Source organism: Carassius auratus, chromosome 13 (assembly GCF_003368295.1).
Source record: "Carassius auratus strain Wakin chromosome 13, ASM336829v1, whole genome shotgun sequence".
In the NCBI taxonomy this organism is placed as follows: Eukaryota; Metazoa; Chordata; class Actinopteri; order Cypriniformes; family Cyprinidae; genus Carassius; species Carassius auratus.
Window position 1 is genome coordinate 25,324,238 of NC_039255.1, and position 17,944 is coordinate 25,342,181.

The following is a 17,944-nucleotide window of genomic DNA, read 5'->3' on the forward strand; positions in this document are numbered from 1 at the left end:
CCGGTTCTTTTGGACAGTTCAATTCAATAAACCATTTGAAAATAAACTGTTTACTGGTTCTTTTGCACTTGATGTAATGGGGGGGGTCAAGGCTTTTTTGGCAGGGTCTTGAGACCCAGCAAGACCCCCACTGGGGCCGCCAGTGCTTACAGATGAGAACAATAGAAGCAGTCGGACCAACAAGAGAACAACAAGAGTATACAAGTGCCATGACAAGTCTCAGTTAGTCTAGTATAGAACGCATAGCCAGGTTTTTTTTTTTTCTTTAAGAATATGATAGACAAGAAAAGAAAAGGTAAGTACTAGTATTAGTTGGTTAAGTGCAGGCGAAAAAGATGAGTCTTTAGATGTTTTTTGAAAATGAGTAAAGACTCAGATGTTCGAATTGAGATCGGGAGGTCATTCCACCAGCTGGGCACAGTCCAGGAAAAGGTCCCTGAACACCACAAGGCGTTGTTCACTTGCAGAGCGCAAACTTCTGGAGGGCGCATTAGTTTGAACTAGTGAGTTTAGGTATATTGGTGCCGTGCTAGTGTCGTCTTGTAGGCAAGCATCAGTACCTTGGATTTGATGCGAGTGGCTACTGGTAGCCAGTATAACCTGATGAGAAGAGGAGTAATGTGAGCTTTTTTTGGCTCATTGAAGACAACCCTCACTGCTGCATTTTACTAACAAATATGTAAAATGTTATGTATATCTGGTCAATTAATTATTAATTTAACCAAGGTGTAAATCATTAACTGCTTCAAAATGTTAACTAAATCACTGTTGAAACATTTGCAGTTAGCCTACTGTACAAATAAAAACACCATGATCACATAAACAGTGAATAAATGTAAAAGGTGAATTAAGCTATACGTGTACACAACGCATAATGTTCAGATTCAGATTTCAGAATGAGCAGTTTGTCATCTGAAATGCAGATGTTGAGGATCTTGTCCAGCTGATGATCATCTGATGTTGGCTCCTGTAATGTATGTGAATGTCACTTTCTGACACATTTCTATCACAGATCAGTGCATTGAAGCCTTTGTATTAGAAGCCTTCACACAGCAGAGTTAACCAGATTACTGTTGTTTAATAAAACGCTAGTACTGTAGGTTATAAATACACTTTCTTTAATGGAAATATAGATTTACAATGATAAGTCATCAGTCTGTGAAAATGTTCCATTATGCTGGTTTAACCTGTTAACCTGACCCCCCATTATGGCACTCACAGCTGAAAGTGCTCTACCTAACATAAACGTGTAATCTACTAGATTTGATAATGTTCAAAAATATTAAAAGTTATAGACACTGAAGTATCTAGAATTTTTTTTTTTTTTTACCACACTTAATTTTTATTTATTTATTTGATATAAAAAAAATACATGAAATCAGTCCTGGAGCAATCTAGAAAACTCATGTCTCACGAGTTCCTATTTCAAATCTGAAGAAGATATAATGAAAAATGACATTCCTGCAAATATTTTTCTGAGACTATGTCTAGACCCCTCCACCCCCCAAATATACCCCTCCACCCCCCATATTTACCCACTGTATTGAAAGCTTCTACAAACTATTTAGTCATTAAACATACCACTGCATAGTTTTTTTATTATATATCACTAGACAGAAACTTAGCCATCATATAAGTGATTTATTCGAGGCCTAGAAAAATACAATAAGAATAATTTGAGTAAGAAAAATAAATAAATAAAATCTTTAGCTTTGTATGCCATTTGCAGAATATCCTGAGATTGCTAGAAATGCAGCATTTACAATGAAAATACGTGCTGATGGCCAGTTATAGAGATGGTTATCATAGAGATGTGCCATAAAATAAATTAACAGCTATCTATTGTCTAAAGATTCCAATTACAATATTTATATTTTAAAGGCTGTTATCTCAAAAAAAAAAAAAAAAAAAAAAAAAAAAAATTAAATAAATAAACCCTTTCATTAAAAAATCGAAACCGTTTCCTTACGCTCATGACCAGTGATATACTGTACTCCCACACTGACCGGCAGACTGCTGTTGGGTGCGCTTTTTCTTTCAGAACTTCTCTTTTGGCTTTCATTTGTCTCCTTTCTAAATTTGAGTTATGTGGGAGAGGGAAATGGAGGAAATACCCGTTTATGTATCTTTTTGTTGTTGTTGTACGGTTGTTAGCACCAAGAATATGTAATTCTCTGACTTCTATATTCCCTTTAGATTCTCTAAATTGCTGTTATTCAAATATGTGCGAAAGTCATATTTTCTTGAAATAATAGGCATATATAAAATGAAAAATTTTATAAACTTTATTGGCACAACACATAAAATCCATGTCAACACATCAACAAGAAGTAACAGGATTATAGAGAATAATAATATAATTGCTTAATATTTTAATATTTAGTTCCTCAAGGCTAGTACAGCAAATAGAAAAGGTGAAGCATCATAGATCAGTAGATGTATCTGTAGATTGACTCGTTTCCCCTCCTCTGATCCCAGCATCCTTAGCCATTGCGTAGAAATGTCCCCGTTTGTCATTGAGCAGTACGCTGGGTGAATCAAACTCCACGATCTTACCAGAGTCCAGGACCATCACCCTACAAAACAGAAAACAAGAAGAGGAAACCTCAGTACGATTTACAGCGGTATGACTCAGAATAAAAATGAGTCCTCAGTTGAGTTTTTTTTTTTAGTATATTCCTTATATAATAAAACATGCATATATATGACATTTACAACACTGGCCTTAAGATCTGATTGTGTTCCTTTCTTCTTCACTGTATTACTGACTCTCTATTGATTTTTAAAGCAATGTTTACTTAACTGAAAAATACTTAAAGGCCACAATCACTGTGTATTAACTTATAACTGTATTTAATCAATTTTAGCACAATAATTAACTTTCAACATTTTAAAAGGAGTGTCTTCCAATAACACATTTCTAAATATTAATTTTACTGGGACTAGTACTGTACATTGAAATCATTGTACTGATGGGGATGATTAACAGTAGTCTATGTCAACATTGTTTTTGACTGCGGATTTAGCATCAAATGTACGAAGGTACGTTAAGTTGAGTGATAAATGGAGCTGCCAGTGAGAATCCTATTCAGTTTAAGACAGTATTACTGCTATATCTCTGTAGAGCTGCTTTGACTCGAGCTCTAGAAACAGAGAGAGGACTCGTCTTGAAGGCGTCTCACCGTGAACTGTCCAGAATGGTGTTGAGTCTGTGTGCGATGGTGAGGACGGTGCAGTGGGAGAACTCCGTGCGGATGGTGTTCTGGATGAGATCGTCTGTCTCCAGATCCACGGCGGCGGTGGCTTCATCCAGGATCAGGATACGGGATTTCCTGAGCAAGGCCCGGGCGAGACACAGCAGCTGCCTCTGACCGACACTGTTAAAATTAAAACAACACCGCATCTGCAGAAATTTCTATATCCATGATTTAAAGATCATCTGACTCTCATTATCATAGAACTGAAACAACAAACTGAAAACTATTATAATTAATCAGCTCAATGTTAATGCATCTCAAGACACACTAGTGTGTATTATATACATTCAAATCAGCATCAAATGAAGAAGATCATGTTCCACAGACCTCAGATTCTCTCCCCCCTCTGAGACCTCGTGCTGAAGTCCTGTTGGCAGACCCCTCACATAGTCTTTGAGATGAGCCAGCTCCAGGACGCTCCAGATCTCCTCGTCACTGAACTTCTGGAAAGGGTCCAGGTTCATCCGCAGAGTTCCAGAGAAGAGGACTGGGTCCTGTTAGAAAGCATTCATTTATTCATTTTCACTCTCAGATGCTAACGGGTCCCATTATGCCCTCTTACAAAGTTTTGATTTGGTTTTTGGGGTGTGCTAGAATAGGCCTCGCCCACTTTTTGTGAATTATGTGAGTGAGAAATATTTCAACTTCCGACTTCTCAAACCCTTGGTAACAACTGTGCTCCTTGCAATCGTTTGGTGGATGTGAACGTATGTTGTGTTCTTCACGCACCTGTGGAATGATGGTAAGTCTGCTCCTGAGATCATGAAGCCCCAGGGTGGAGATGTCAATCCCATCAATGAGGATTTGACCTTCACTAGCTTCAATAATGCGAAACAAACAGTTGGTCAGGCTGGATTTGCCTGCACCAGTTCGACCAACGATGCCAATCTGGGGGAAATCAAGTGGCATGTTCAATATTTCAAAGAAAAAATAATGATAATTTATGAAACAGGTATGTCTCCTCACCTTCTCAGTGCTTTGGATATCACATGTGATTCCATGGAGAATGAGCTCCAATTCAGGCCTGTATCGAACTTTGTAGTTTTCAAAATGAATATTCCCAGCTGAGGGCCAGTCATCTGGAGGACGATTACTGGAGATCCATGCAGCCTGGAGACACACGCATTATTAGACTAAAACTGGACAATTTAGAAAATGCTTTTCTAATTTTTGAAATCACTGGATTTCACATAGATCTGTTCAAATATGGTAAAACTGGTGAAGTGTGTTTGTGCAAACATTCCCTTTCATTTATGCATTTAGCAGAAGCTTTTATCCCAAATGACTTACAGTGCAGTTAGGATATCATTATTATTATTTAGTTTTTTAACCACTATGTGTATTCCCTGGGAATTGAACCCACAACCTGTTACACTACTAACACAATGCTCTAGCACTGAGTCACAGGAACCAGACAGCAGGGTCACTGTCCTTCAACCTTAATTAAAAACACACCTGAACCAGCTAATAAAAACAATTGGGACCTTTTGTTTAATACAGTGAAATCAAGAATCTGTGATTTGTTCATTACCTTTAACTTTGATTTAATTTACAAAAAAAACAAAATTTTCAAGTTCTTTCACTGAACGGCTTAAAGGCATTTTTGTAAATATTATAAATTTGATGTTGATGGCTGCAACACACTCCAAAAAAGTTATAATAGTGAAACGGTTAAACAGTTAACTTTAACAATTAGTCTCCTCATTCATGACCATGGTCCACAAAACCAGTCTTAAGTGTGAAATGTGGATTTATACATAATCTGAAAAATGAATAAATAAGTTTTCCATTGATGTTTGGTTTATTAGGATCAGAAAGTATTTGTCAGAGATAAAACTATTTGAAAATCAGGAATCTGAGGGAGCAAAAAAATAAAAATATTGAGAAAATCATCTTTAAAGTTAGCAGTGCATATTACTAATCCAAAATTAAGTTTTGATATATTTACTGTAGGAAATTCACAAAATATCTTAATGGAACATGATCTTTACTCAATATCCCAATGATTTTTGACATAAAAGAAAAATCTATAATTGTGACCCATACAGAGTATTTTTGGCCATAGCTCAATTGTAATTAAAAAGGACAGTTAAAGGTTAAAGAGAATTAATAAGTCACAGATTTTTTATTGCATTGTACAAAATGTCCCAAATGTTTTGGATCTGGGGTTGTAGAAACTTGTGTGTTGAGGCGAGCTGGAGCTAAAGTCTGCAGGACAGTGGCCCTCCTGGACCAGAACTGGACACCCCTAGCTTAAAGTTATCAAATTCATTAAGTATGATGTACTAATTTGAGTTGCACATGCAACTCTTGAGGTTTTAAAATTGAATCCATTAATAATTGCCCAATGCATTTTTAGGCTAGTCTACAGTCAAAGAAAAATCCCACCTCATTTTTGATCTCTGCGTATTCCCTCACTCTTTCCACAGCAACAATGTTGGTCTCCAGTTCTGATGTCATTCTCACAAGCCAGTTCAGAGTCTGGGTCACCTAATAAGAACATGAGCAGTGGCACACGGGGTTACTAAACACACCTGATGTTATTTGACCGACTCTCACAAGTACCCCAGAATCAAAAACTCACATTTAAGGCGTATGAGATGGACAGTCCAACCAGTCCACTGTTCAAAGAGTCACGAGAGATCACAGCAAACAAAGCTGAGAAAAACACCACCAGATTGCCCAGGGACTCCAAACGCATGGCCAACCACCTGAAACCCAACAAGCAGCACCCAAGAACACATTTATCAGCTAACACTTTAGCTTTTGGTCCAATTCTCACTATTAACTGGTTGCTAATTATCATGCCTATTATTAACCTTTTGGCTGTTTATTAGTTCTTATAAAGCATTTATTCTACATCCCTAATCCTACCCAATACCTAAAACTAACAACTACCTCATTAACTATTAATAAGCGACAAATTAGGAGTTCATTTAGTTAATGGTTTGTTCATAGCGAGAACTGGACATTCAAATAAAAGGTGACCATTTATCTCTTGACAAATAATGTGATATAGAGTACCAATTCTGACCTATTAGAAACGATCCAAGGATAGACACTTTTGAGATTCTGATCAATGGTGTCCTCGTTTTGCTTTAGGAAACGTTGCTGGTGCCCATATGCCCTTATCACAGAGATGCCAGATACTGTTTCTCCGAAGTGGGAGTATATGGGAGATCGAGATACAGAGTCCAGTCGTCTGAGCTGCCGGGAGGTAGCCACATAGAACCTCTACAACACAGGACGCAAGTTTGCAAAAACACTACATTACTTCACAATAGCAGGGAAGATTTGTATGCATTCACCTCAGTGGCTGATTTTAATTTAGTACTACACGTAGGAGAAACTTGTTGCAAAGTTTTAAAAACCTAGTGTCCATTCTGAGTAGTTTTTGTAGCTGTGTTACCTGGACAAAGTAGTAGACAACAGCCATTGGTACAACAACTGCGGTGAAGATTGGAGTCGCCAGACAGATAACGAACAATGTCCCTAGAACTCCCAGAAGACAGAGAATCCAGGATCTGAAGGACATCGGGATCATCTCATCCACCGTAAATATATCCTAAATATAAGCCAAATCGAAAAATAGAATAGAATATTTAAGTTTAAGAACAGATAAAGCATAACAATCATCCTTTAAAAAAAACCTTGCTGAAAAACAGCATATACTGGTTAGGTATGTTTTGATCCTGGGAAGCTGGTTTAAGATGGTCATGTGTTAGTAAAGGACCAGCATCCCAGCGTCAAAACATACCTAACCAGCATATGCAGTTTTTTCAGCAGTGAATTGAATCTTATATATTTGTGGTCCATATTTCATACTGCACAATAATCGAATTATAGGCTACAAGTTCAGTGTTAAATCAAGCCCATCTATACCTTAGCAAAACGATTGACTATTCGTCCTGAAGGTGTGGTATCGAAGAACACCATGGGTACTCTCAGAATATTAGACAGCAGATTTGTGTGGAGGGTCCTGGATGCAGAAATGGATCCATCAGCTAGCAGTATAGTGCCTAAAAACACCAGAAAACCTGGCAGAGAAAGACATACCATTACAAATGAAAAAGGAAATATGGAGAGTTTAGATCCTAACTCATATCTGTGTGCACTGATTGGGTTAGAGCTCGATGGTTAGTCACAGTGGCTCTGGTGTTTGATGCTCACAGTATCCCAAGCTTATAGCACTTAGAAACAGTACTCCTAAACTGACCCGAATCACAGACCCACTCGTCAACCCATCATTACTGCTTGCACCTATATCGTACCAGTGTTTATGAAACCTCTTTCTGCTCATACCTTGTGCCAATCCCAGGGCTCCGAAGACACCTATTCTCGTGTCTCGAATGTGATTTGGGTAGGTTGTGTTGAAGTATTTAACAGAATCCTCAGTCCAGTCACTGAGCCACAGGTTTTGACCAATGACGGCCACATTCTGGATGAAGTAGAACAGGAAACTCCAGGTGATGAAGCACCAGCCCATTGACCTCAGATACTGAAGATACACTGAGAACTTCACCTGGCACATGGGTCAAATAATCATTTGCACAAAGTTAGTGAGGAAGAATGGATAACACACCATGGCATGTCAAATCTGCATTTACTTAAGTTTCTGTACCCTTCCTGTCTCCATTGTTTCTTTCTCAATCAGTCGCTGTCCCTTCTTATCTCCAGAGTCTTTTTTGGATCGAACAGAGCTGTTTTTCCTCAATCTCACACTAAAGACAAAAAAAATAAAATAAAATGCACTCCTGCAATGAAGTCTGTTGTAGCTCATTTCAGTAGCATGTGTGAGGATCATGACAACACTTGTTCAGCTGGAGCGACGTTCGGTTATATCTGAGAGAAATGTTCTTCTGACACCAGGAATACTAGTCTATGGTGTGTTGATTTTACCTTCCATTTAGTTTGCTGTGCCGCTGGCTGTGGCGCAAGCTGTTTTCTCTCTTTAGTGTGCTTGAGACAATGTCCTCAGGAGATCCATCAGCCTGTGGCTCCAAACCCTCGGGCAGCATCTCAATCTGCTCGAAGTCTGACTCCTGAGCTGATGCTTTTTCAGAACAACAAATAAAGTTATCTTTAACAGCTCAAACAGCTGAAACCACATCTCAGAGCAAAAGCCAAGCCATGAGGTCAAAGGAGCGTTTGAGAAATCAAGATGAATAATAACACCCTAGGTTTCATGTTTATTGGCTCATTAACTCAACTGTTGTATTCATATTGTGATCAATATTTGAAGGTCATAAGAAAATGCAATTGTTGGATGGGAGACAAACCTTTAATGGCATTAGCGTTGCTGCTTTCTTCTTTGCCGTATATTTCCAGGAATTCATAGAAAGCTCCTTTACTTGCTCGAAGGCCGTCGTATGATCCTACCTCAGACACCACCCCATTTACCAAAACCACAATCTCATCTACATACGGCAGGAAGCTGATCCCATGAGTCACCAGGATACGAGTCTACAGGAAGAGACGAGGATGAAACAGAGCAATGTGTTACAGAACAGCAGTGCAGCTATTCAGGAGAGACAGAAAACATGCTTTATTTAGTGATTGAGCATTGTGTTTTCATCAGAGATCCGCCTGAAGAAAACCTGCCAGTCAGGTGCCATAGAAAATAAAATTGGTAGCACTTTTAAGCTTTTTAGTGTAGACAGAATATGGACATTAGTCTCTCACCTTGTCTTTGAGCAGTCCTTTGGGTCCGATCACCCTCTCAAACAGATGTTTCCCCACATGTGAGTCTACAGCAGACAGTGGGTCGTCCAGAAGGTAGACGTCTGCGGAGCTGTAGACCGCCCTGGCCAGACTCACCCGCTGTTTCTGTCCTCCGCTCAGATTGATGCCCTGGGGAACAGAAAATGAAACATGAACGAGTTTCCCAACCATGATCCTGGAGGCACATTAGCTCCTCCTAATCAAAGAGCTGGAACAGATGAGTCAGACGTCCAAAATGTGTACTGCTTGTGTTAAACTGGACATCAGGGTGGCTGACAGCTGATATAGGGCCAATATACAAGCTATACCATACTACTTTAATAATCAACAATGAAATTTATGCAACATTTCTGAAATCTAGATGATTTATCCACTGATAAGCCTTTAGAGTTTGGAACTGACATACTTCTGATGATTGGTTGTGTTTATGAATATAATCGAAATCATAAAAGTTAAAAAAAGAGGATTTTAAAAGCATTTCATATTTATGAGGATATGATAGTCTAAAGCTAATTGTGAACAGGCTGTTCTCAACCTATGAAGTAATGCATTTAGTCCTGTCTCTCAGTAAAAGGTAAGGGATCAGGACTCTTTGGTGGACAATTTATTGATGAAAATGATGTACACTGAACCACTAAGTCACAAACTGAGCCTGGTGAATCTTTGTACATATGGTTGTTTTTCTCAATTATAGGGTTAACCGAACTGTTGCAAAACACACAACATGCCAGAAACATATCTATCACTGCAATAATGATCCAATCCTGATCTCTTCTGTACTGGAATGCAATCAGCCATTTTTTCCAAGCTTCTGATAAGATGCACATGTCTCCCATGTCTAATCTGTTCCTGAATATGCAAACTCTAACTTTACGGTCACCTGAGGTCTTCTTATATGTAAGGAGGGTTTCAAGGACAGGTTGGGATCTTCTCTTTAGGAACATAAAAGAGAAACTGTTTTATCATCAACACGCCACACACTTTACCTTCTCACCGATCTCAGTTTGATCTCTTCCAGGCAGAAGATCCAGGTCTGGGCCGAGTGCGCACGCGTCCACCACAGACCAGTAACACTTCTCATCCAGATCAGAGCCGAACAGGATGTTGTCCTTTACAGTGGCGTTCTGAATCCAGGCCTGCTGCGGCACGAACGCTACAGACCCCTGAGAGAAGACGAGACGCATGAGCAAACACACCTAACTAACGGTCCAGGTCCAGCCAGCAAATAAGAGCGACAGAGCTCAAAAACTCTGTGTGATTACTTTGATATTAATGTGACCCTTGAGGCTGTGCAGTTCTCCCAGCAGAGCAGATATCAGTGACGTCTTTCCAGACCCTACAGCCCCGACCACTGCAACCAGACGACCCGGTTTAATGTCCAGAGAGACACTGAACAATATAATCACAGGTTAGATAGAGCTCGTACACTCATGCAAACACACAGCAGTAATACTGACAGCTGTAGCTGCATCTGTTGGATACTGTAACGGTGTACACATATGAAAGTGTAATGTTGTAGTGAAACATCTCACTTTTTCAGAACTGGATCTGTGTCTCTTTCCCAGGTATAAGTGCCATCAGTCATGCTCACGGCGGCACCTAATTCAGGAAATGAGAACATCTGTTCACTCTTTCAGGTTCAGTACTATACTCTGAAGTGGGCTTGAAGTATGTTAAATGACAAGTAACTATTCAAAAGCAGATTGTTACTGCAAACAGTAATGAGTCAAAACGTGATTGACCAGATTCTAAAACAATCTGAAATCTCATTAGACGTTTCTCAAAAGTTAGAAGCTTGTTTTCAAGTTTGTCTATAAATCTTATAGGAAATGAAATAACAGTGATGATGAGTTCTTACTGTGGCTGTCCTCGCGCGTTATCCTCGTTGTGTCCAGATCATCACCGCTCAGAAATTTCTCGAGTCTTTTCTTCGACACAGAGGTCTAAACCAATTACAGAGAGTACATGTTTCTAATTAGTTCAATGATATTTAAATATAATTGCAAACAAATCTTAATGGAAGGTAGCAATAAAATGCCCCGGTATAAATCGACCAGCATGTATTTCTTCTGGTACCTGAACCATGATGGAAATCAGCTGTGGAAGCATGGCGAGGGGGAAGCGCAGTATGTTAAAGAGTGAGATGGAGGTAAAAGCTTTCTCTGCGTCCAGGATGTTATCAGGACTCACAGACACAAACACAGCGAAGGTGGCCAGAGACACCTGCAGACCATATGATACAACATGACATGATATATGATATGATATATGATATGATATATGATATGATACATGATATGATACATTATATATGATATGATATATGATATGATATGAAATATGATATATGATATTATATGATATGATGATATGATATGATATGATATATGATAAATGATATATTATATGAGATATATATGATACATGATATATGATATGATATATGATATGATATGAAATATGATATTTGATATTATATGATATGATGATATGATATATGATAAATGATATATTATATGAGATATATTATATGAGATATATATGATATGATATATGATGTATGATATGATATATGATATATGATATATAATATATGATATAATATGATATTGATATTCCTTTGACTCACAAATTCATTAGTGCAATAGAAAATCATTTAATGTGTAAAACACTGTTATACTCACAATAGCTGGAGCACATGAAAATATGAAGGTGGAGACCGATGAGAGGTAGGCAAAGTTCCTCATCACCTTCAGCTCCTTCTCTCGAATTCCCTGAACCTGAGCCTCAAAAGATGACTCCCAGGCGTAATACTTCAGAACCTACCACACCAGTGACAAAGAGAAGTGGGTAATGAGCAGAGATGTCTGCAAACCAAGGTCAAATATTCTGATTGACTGAATTCAATAGGATCTGAAGCATGCTATGTACCATGAAGGTACTCATATGTACACTTTAGGTGCTAAAATTCAGCCTTTAGGGGTAAATAAGGTACAAATGTGTACCTTCTGAAAGGGCACCACCCCAGTGACCTGAGAGTGACAGGAGTGCACTTACTTTTATTCCATTCAATATGTCATTGATAATTTTCATGCGCTTGTCTTTAAATTTCATGTTTTCCATCTGAAAAGAAGCAGGTTGTCATTAGTGGATATAGATGCAGTGTTTTATATTTCTTTTTGTAACACTTTTACAGGAGCATGTGAATCACCTGGAAGCCCCTGGATTTTGTGGCCAGCCACCCGTTGATGGGCACCATCAGCACCATAACCAGCAGACCGGCCAGCACCGACGGACCCAGCTCGATCCACAGGAAGGCGATGGCCAGAGCGATCTGCAGCGGACACGACCACAGCAGATGGATGAAGTTGGTGACGTCGTTGAATCTCTGGGCGTCCGCTGACATCAGGTTGACGATCTCTCCAGCGGTCGACTCTTTCCTAGAGTCGTTAGACACCACTAATGCCTGAGAGGAACCAGTGATAACGAGTCACCACAACATCATCCACTGGGATTAGGACATCATGTCTAAAAACACAGATCACTGTACCTTCTTATAAACGGCAGCCATGAGAGCTGTGCGTACTTTCATACCCAGGAGAAAACATCGCTGGAAATACTGTTGCAGAATAACCGACTGTAAAAAAGCCACCACCATAAGCAGCACGGCATACATGTAACCGGTCCATGCATGACTCGATTTGTCCTGAGTGAAGGAGATCATTAACCTGGGACAAACCACAGCTCACATTGAGACACCAAGTGAAGAACTGACAGGGTAATAATACATGATGTTCTTTATACAAGTCTGAAGATCAGGAAGAATAAAACACTCAAAGCAGGCCACTTACTTCAGAAGCTGTGGGCTTGCGAATGACAGAAGGTCTTGGATCAGTTTGAAGAAGGCCGACTCTAGAAGCACACCTTTGAAGGTTTTAGCGATGGTGGAGACCAGCCAGGAATTAGGATGCTCGGATTCAGAATCCTTTTCCTCCTTCTTCTTTTGCTTCTTCTTTCCTGTCTCCTCCTAATTAGATATTCAAATATTGTGAGTGCATCTGTCAACGTTTGATCCTTAGATTTGAAAAATATTATTTACATACAACACAAAAAAAAAGAAGTAATTTATCGTAATTTATTGAAAGAGCAATTTCCAAGGGTTTCCTGTTTTAAATCCTTTCTGCTTAGTTTGTCTAAAAGAAAACATTATTTAGTATATTTTTTTTTTTTAAGTACGTAACAGAAAGCATGAGCTGAGTATTTTAAAAAGACAGCCAACACATTTAATTCCACTTTATTAACTTTACTTTAAAAAATCTTGCAAACTTGTCGTCTTTGACTAAAAATCTAGTTAAAGGCGCTCTGTATATTCAAGTTTTCATAAATTGGCGTCAACTTGAATATATTGAGCCTCTACACTAGATTTTCTGAGGCAATAAATTTACAAGATATGTTATCGGTTTCTAAGGTAGCAAGTAATCTGAAATTTACAGTGCAATAAATATTCAACTTTTAAAGCTGTCTTTATTTGTAATAAGTAAACTAAATTAAACACTGCATAACAACATTGTGACGAGTGGGGTGGGGCCGAGAGATGTGTGAACGAGCGAGGCCTGTAGAGTGATTGGGAAATCCGTGACACCTGCGCCCCACCGCCGGTCTCGAGTCCCACAGAGGAGATGGAAGGATATAAAACTGGAGCGACGACAGTGAAGAACGAGAGAGGACCAGGCCTGGGCCATATTTTATGTTTGCTTTTTATTTTGTGCGCACCAGTCGTCTGTGAGGGGCTAGTGCGCTGTTCTGTGTTTATTTTTGTCATTAAAGTTTCATTTTGATTGTGCGCCGGTTCCCGCCTCCTTCTTCCCGATTAGTATGGAGATTTGATTATTACAAACATGTTTTTAGTTTTATCTTAGGATAAAATTGTTTTATTATAGCTAATTCAGGTTTTGTTTAAGGTGAAAATATACCCAATTACTGACTTACATTTAGTAACATTCAGAAAGCGATTGGCTTACCATAACTAGAACATCCTGACTGACTCCTTTGGCCAAGCCGTTCTGAAGATCACGTTTAGTCTTCGGTTTATTTTGTTTCTTCTGCAGTCTGCAGCGGGCTTTTTTCAGCTCTTTTGCCATGATGTCCTCAAACTCCTGACAGATGGCCTGAGTGGAGTCCTTCTCGTTCAGATCCCACATGTCCTCCTGAACCAGAGGCCTCTTATAGCCTTTGATTACCATGCTGGGGAACACCATTCACAAGAGTATTACACATATGAGAGATTCATGTATTGCACATACAGTATATGAGTTATACTAGACAGACACAACAGTGTCACGCAGAAAGTCATCAGTGAAGAGAAGGAAAACACAGACGATAAAAATGCCAAATGACGAGCAGAAGTAAACTCAGATCACCTGTTAAACCAGTTGAAGGTGATTCTGCTGAGAAAGGTTGCTCTGGCTTCAGGATTCTGCGATGAATTAGAGAAAGTACACTGTAAACTGGACACATATGCATTCACTGCGTGTTAAAGTGACAGTTCTCACACGCTTTCCGTACCTTGTGTGATATTCGTTTAACCTCAGGTGAAACGTCAGCGATGGCTGATAAAACCAAGGCGATCAGCTGCAGTCCGTAGCTGATGTAGAACAAGCAGAAGCGCGGAAGATCAGCGATGTCTTCCTGCAGGAGAAACATGTCAAATACTCTACAGTCACTCACATTAGTTCATCCGTTATCGGCACACTGGGGCATGCACTAATAATAAACAGCATTGCTTTATAGCATTGGTCAATATTAATTCACAGATATACAATCAGTCATTGCTCGTTCATGACATTCTTAATGCATAATCAAGTCAAGTTAGTTTTAACTCTATATCTCTTTTAACAGTGCACGTTGCTTGAAAGTGGCTTTGCAGAAATTCATAATGTGTATGTTTATAATACTTTAAAAAACTATGTTTCATATAGCCAGATATAGTGAGAAGATGCAGGGAAAACTGCTCAATATTATTCATACCTTGTTCAGTGCGTCTCTCAGTAAGGTCTGGAACTGGAAGACGGCACACACCACCAGAAGCAGCCAGAACACGAACAGACTCCCAGAGTCCACCGCTCTCGGCCTGCGCCGCACACACTCCTGACACAGCATCACCACCATCTACACACACACATCAGCACACACTGAGCCATCTCAGCCCTACACGCTCACACGCTTTATTAATGAAGATCTGCGAGCGTTACCCATGAGACGGCGAACAGAACCGGATTGGTGTAGAGCACGGCTGGATGTTTCTGAGCTGAGGAGTCACTCGACGGCCCATAATCCTCTGCGAGAGTGAGAGCCAGCTCTGCTATAGCTGTCAGAAACAGCAGGCCAGCCACAACCTTTACACAACAAGAACACAGCTAGAGTAAGAGACCGCACATCATTCAGACAGATGGACAACACTGGATCACGCTGATAAAGACCCTGATTTGGGTTTAAATCTTTATTTACCATTAGCTACTTTAAAAGAGAGAAGCAACATTCACATTGTTATTTAAACAGCCACAGATACGACTTGCACTGCTTTATGAAACACAGAAACTACTCATTTTGTCAGTATCAGATCTCTTAGACTAGCCAAACCTAAAGGAATATTTCATTCAGTTTTTCTAAGATCTCATGACTGACTTATTCCAAATCAGTATGAATTTCTCTTTTCAGTGGAATGAGAATATTTTGAAGAATGACACCGTGACACTGGATGCTAACCGTCATGGGGTGAATTTTCAGTTGTGATCATCTTTTCATCCCTATTCTGACATATATCTGTAGTTTCCACTTGTTGTTTTAGAAAAAGACTGTTATTAAATCATAACTTCACCTGTTTGCAGACATAGAGTTTTGAGAGCGGAGCTTTAGATGATTTCTTACAGAGATTAGCAAAGTGCCACGGAGCACAAAGCCACAGGAAAGCTAACGGAAACCACACCAGCACCGTTTGCTCCACACATATGGACAGATCTGGGTCCGGACGCTGCAGGGACGAGGCATTCTGACACACACACACACACACACACACACATGAGTGAGGAAGACTGGCAGGAGATCATCACTGTGACTCTGACAGACTGTTAATAGTTACACAGATTACAGTAACACATAGACACACGCTAAACAATGAATGGCTGAAGTCATTTCATCACTATCAAAATACAACACCATGAACTTATCTCCAGAAGTTACCTATTTCATTCATTTATTCAGACCTTTCATTCCAGCAGACATTGAGTGAGTGACATTTGACATTTATCTTTTGATCATAAAGAATAATATTAAAGAAGCTGGGTAAACATCTTTGAGCACTGCGTGTCTAATACGGTTATAAAATATAATAACGCTAGTTTGACAAAGTTAAAATGTTTGCTAAAACTGTTGAATTCTTTTGTGCCACTGAATCAAATGGAGTTTCATTTCAGCAAGACTGGATTATTCTTTCTTACTTTCTTTCTTGGTCTTTGTCTGAGTCACACAGAATGCATTATTTAATTCTTTGTTTACGTCACAGTTTTTTACAGATATATTTTTAAGCTTACTCCACTTCCAGTAATACAGTTCAGTATCTTAAATATTAATATATTTGTAATAAAACCACCTTTATTAAAATCTACAGTTATTTCACCTGAGCTTTAATTTATTTAGAATTTCTTAAAATAATTTATAACAGATCCATATCTCGATACTGCTCAGAACCAGTTGTAATGGACATAATAATTGTTTACAAAATAATCATAAAAAAAAACAAAAGTTAACTAATCATTTAGAAAACAAAGCATGGTCTCATTATAACTTGTCCAGCAGGAATATATTTTAACTCTAAGCGAGTATTACATAAAATATAATGAATCCTACCATATCCCTTTAGTGAAACCTCACTGTATGATCAGTCAGAAACGTAAAGCATGACAATGAGAAGCTGTGTAAAAGCGAAGCTGATGAAACGTACCCAGAAGACGGAGCCGCAGTATTCCTCTAGAGCAGCAGACATGTTTCTCCCATCACACCTGACCAGCTCACTCTCTCAGCTATAAACTTACACGGATCTAGAAGTGATAAGTTCACTAAACCTCGACTTGATCTACCCTTAACTTTGGTCTTGTGTGAGAGACGTCATCCACATGGGCTCATCTGAGTGTCTGATGTCTCAGAGCGTCCTGTCTGAATAAATGCAGAAAAATCAGATGAACCTTTCCCCACTTCTTCAAAAAGAAACGGCCCAGAGATTACTCTTCAGTTCTCATTACTCACCAGTCTAAAGTCCAGATGCACCATGGCCATGCACATGTGATGGGGGGGATATCTCCGTCTCTCGGCTTCTGTTGGTTCAGGAGCACAGGGACGGGTTTCCTGCCATTTCCTGCCTTTCATATAAAATCATTAAAGAAAGATAAACAACGGAGAGCTGCCTGTGGTTCGTGTTATGTGGGGGGGAAATATTGGTTATGTTTGTCACTGAGTAGACTATCAATCTTATCAGTTTCTTTAAGATGATTCTATTTGAAAATTGTAAAATATACATACAAATACACACACACACACACACACACACACACACATATATATATAAATATATATATATATATATATATATATATATATATATATATATATATATATATATATATATATATATCCCTGTAGAGAGAGAGAGAGAGAGAGAGAGAGAGAGAGAGATGTTGTTTAGGATCCCACAATTCCACTAACAAGTTAACAATGTGAGCAATGGTAATTACTAAAGCAAAAACACACACACACATAATTGCCCATAAATACTTCCATCGTAGATTAGATTAGACTGTGTCAGTCATGTTCAAAAAAAGACATCACTCTAAATGCCGCCAATATTCATCATTCATATGAAAAGAGATTAATACCAAACAAGGTTATAAAAAATATATACAAGCAATGCCTAA

At 38.9% G+C, this 17,944-nt stretch overlaps 1 protein-coding gene across 1 annotated transcript; it reads right to left on the minus strand.

Annotated features, from left to right (window-relative positions):
• Positions 1-2,267: 2,267 nt before the first annotated feature.
• Positions 2,268-17,372, minus strand: LOC113113107 (canalicular multispecific organic anion transporter 1-like). Its single transcript, XM_026279275.1, has 33 exons — positions 17,280-17,372; positions 16,978-17,189; positions 15,856-16,026; positions 15,230-15,373; positions 15,006-15,146; positions 14,544-14,666; positions 14,399-14,454; positions 14,000-14,222; positions 12,830-13,005; positions 12,529-12,706; positions 12,190-12,444; positions 12,036-12,101; positions 11,663-11,800; positions 11,055-11,201; positions 10,837-10,921; positions 10,511-10,577; positions 10,241-10,367; positions 9,965-10,141; positions 8,940-9,107; positions 8,537-8,720; positions 8,157-8,310; positions 7,879-7,978; positions 7,560-7,779; positions 7,140-7,294; positions 6,667-6,822; positions 6,292-6,491; positions 5,842-5,968; positions 5,646-5,747; positions 4,224-4,367; positions 3,987-4,145; positions 3,585-3,751; positions 3,183-3,377; positions 2,268-2,576 (listed from the first exon to the last, which is right to left on the minus strand). The coding sequence occupies exons 2-33, from the start codon at positions 17,017-17,019 to the stop codon at positions 2,423-2,425; spliced, it is 4,701 nt and encodes a 1,566-aa protein (XP_026135060.1). The 5' UTR covers positions 17,020-17,189; positions 17,280-17,372; the 3' UTR covers positions 2,268-2,422.
• Positions 17,373-17,944: the final 572 nt, after the last annotated feature.

Bases quoted from the DNA above. Each gene is read 5' to 3' on its own strand.
- LOC113113107 (XM_026279275.1), bottom strand. From the start codon at position 17,019: ATGTCTGCTGCTCTAGAGGAATACTGCGGCTCCGTCTTCTGG. The intron at 11,202-11,662 runs GTGAGTATAACA...TATGGTCTGCAG, and splicing joins TTTCATGTGCTCCAGCTATT to GTGTCTCTGGCCACCTTCGC. The intron at 10,368-10,510 runs GTGAGATGTTTC...TATATTGTTCAG, and splicing joins ACAGATCCAGTTCTGAAAAA to TGTCTCTCTGGACATTAAAC.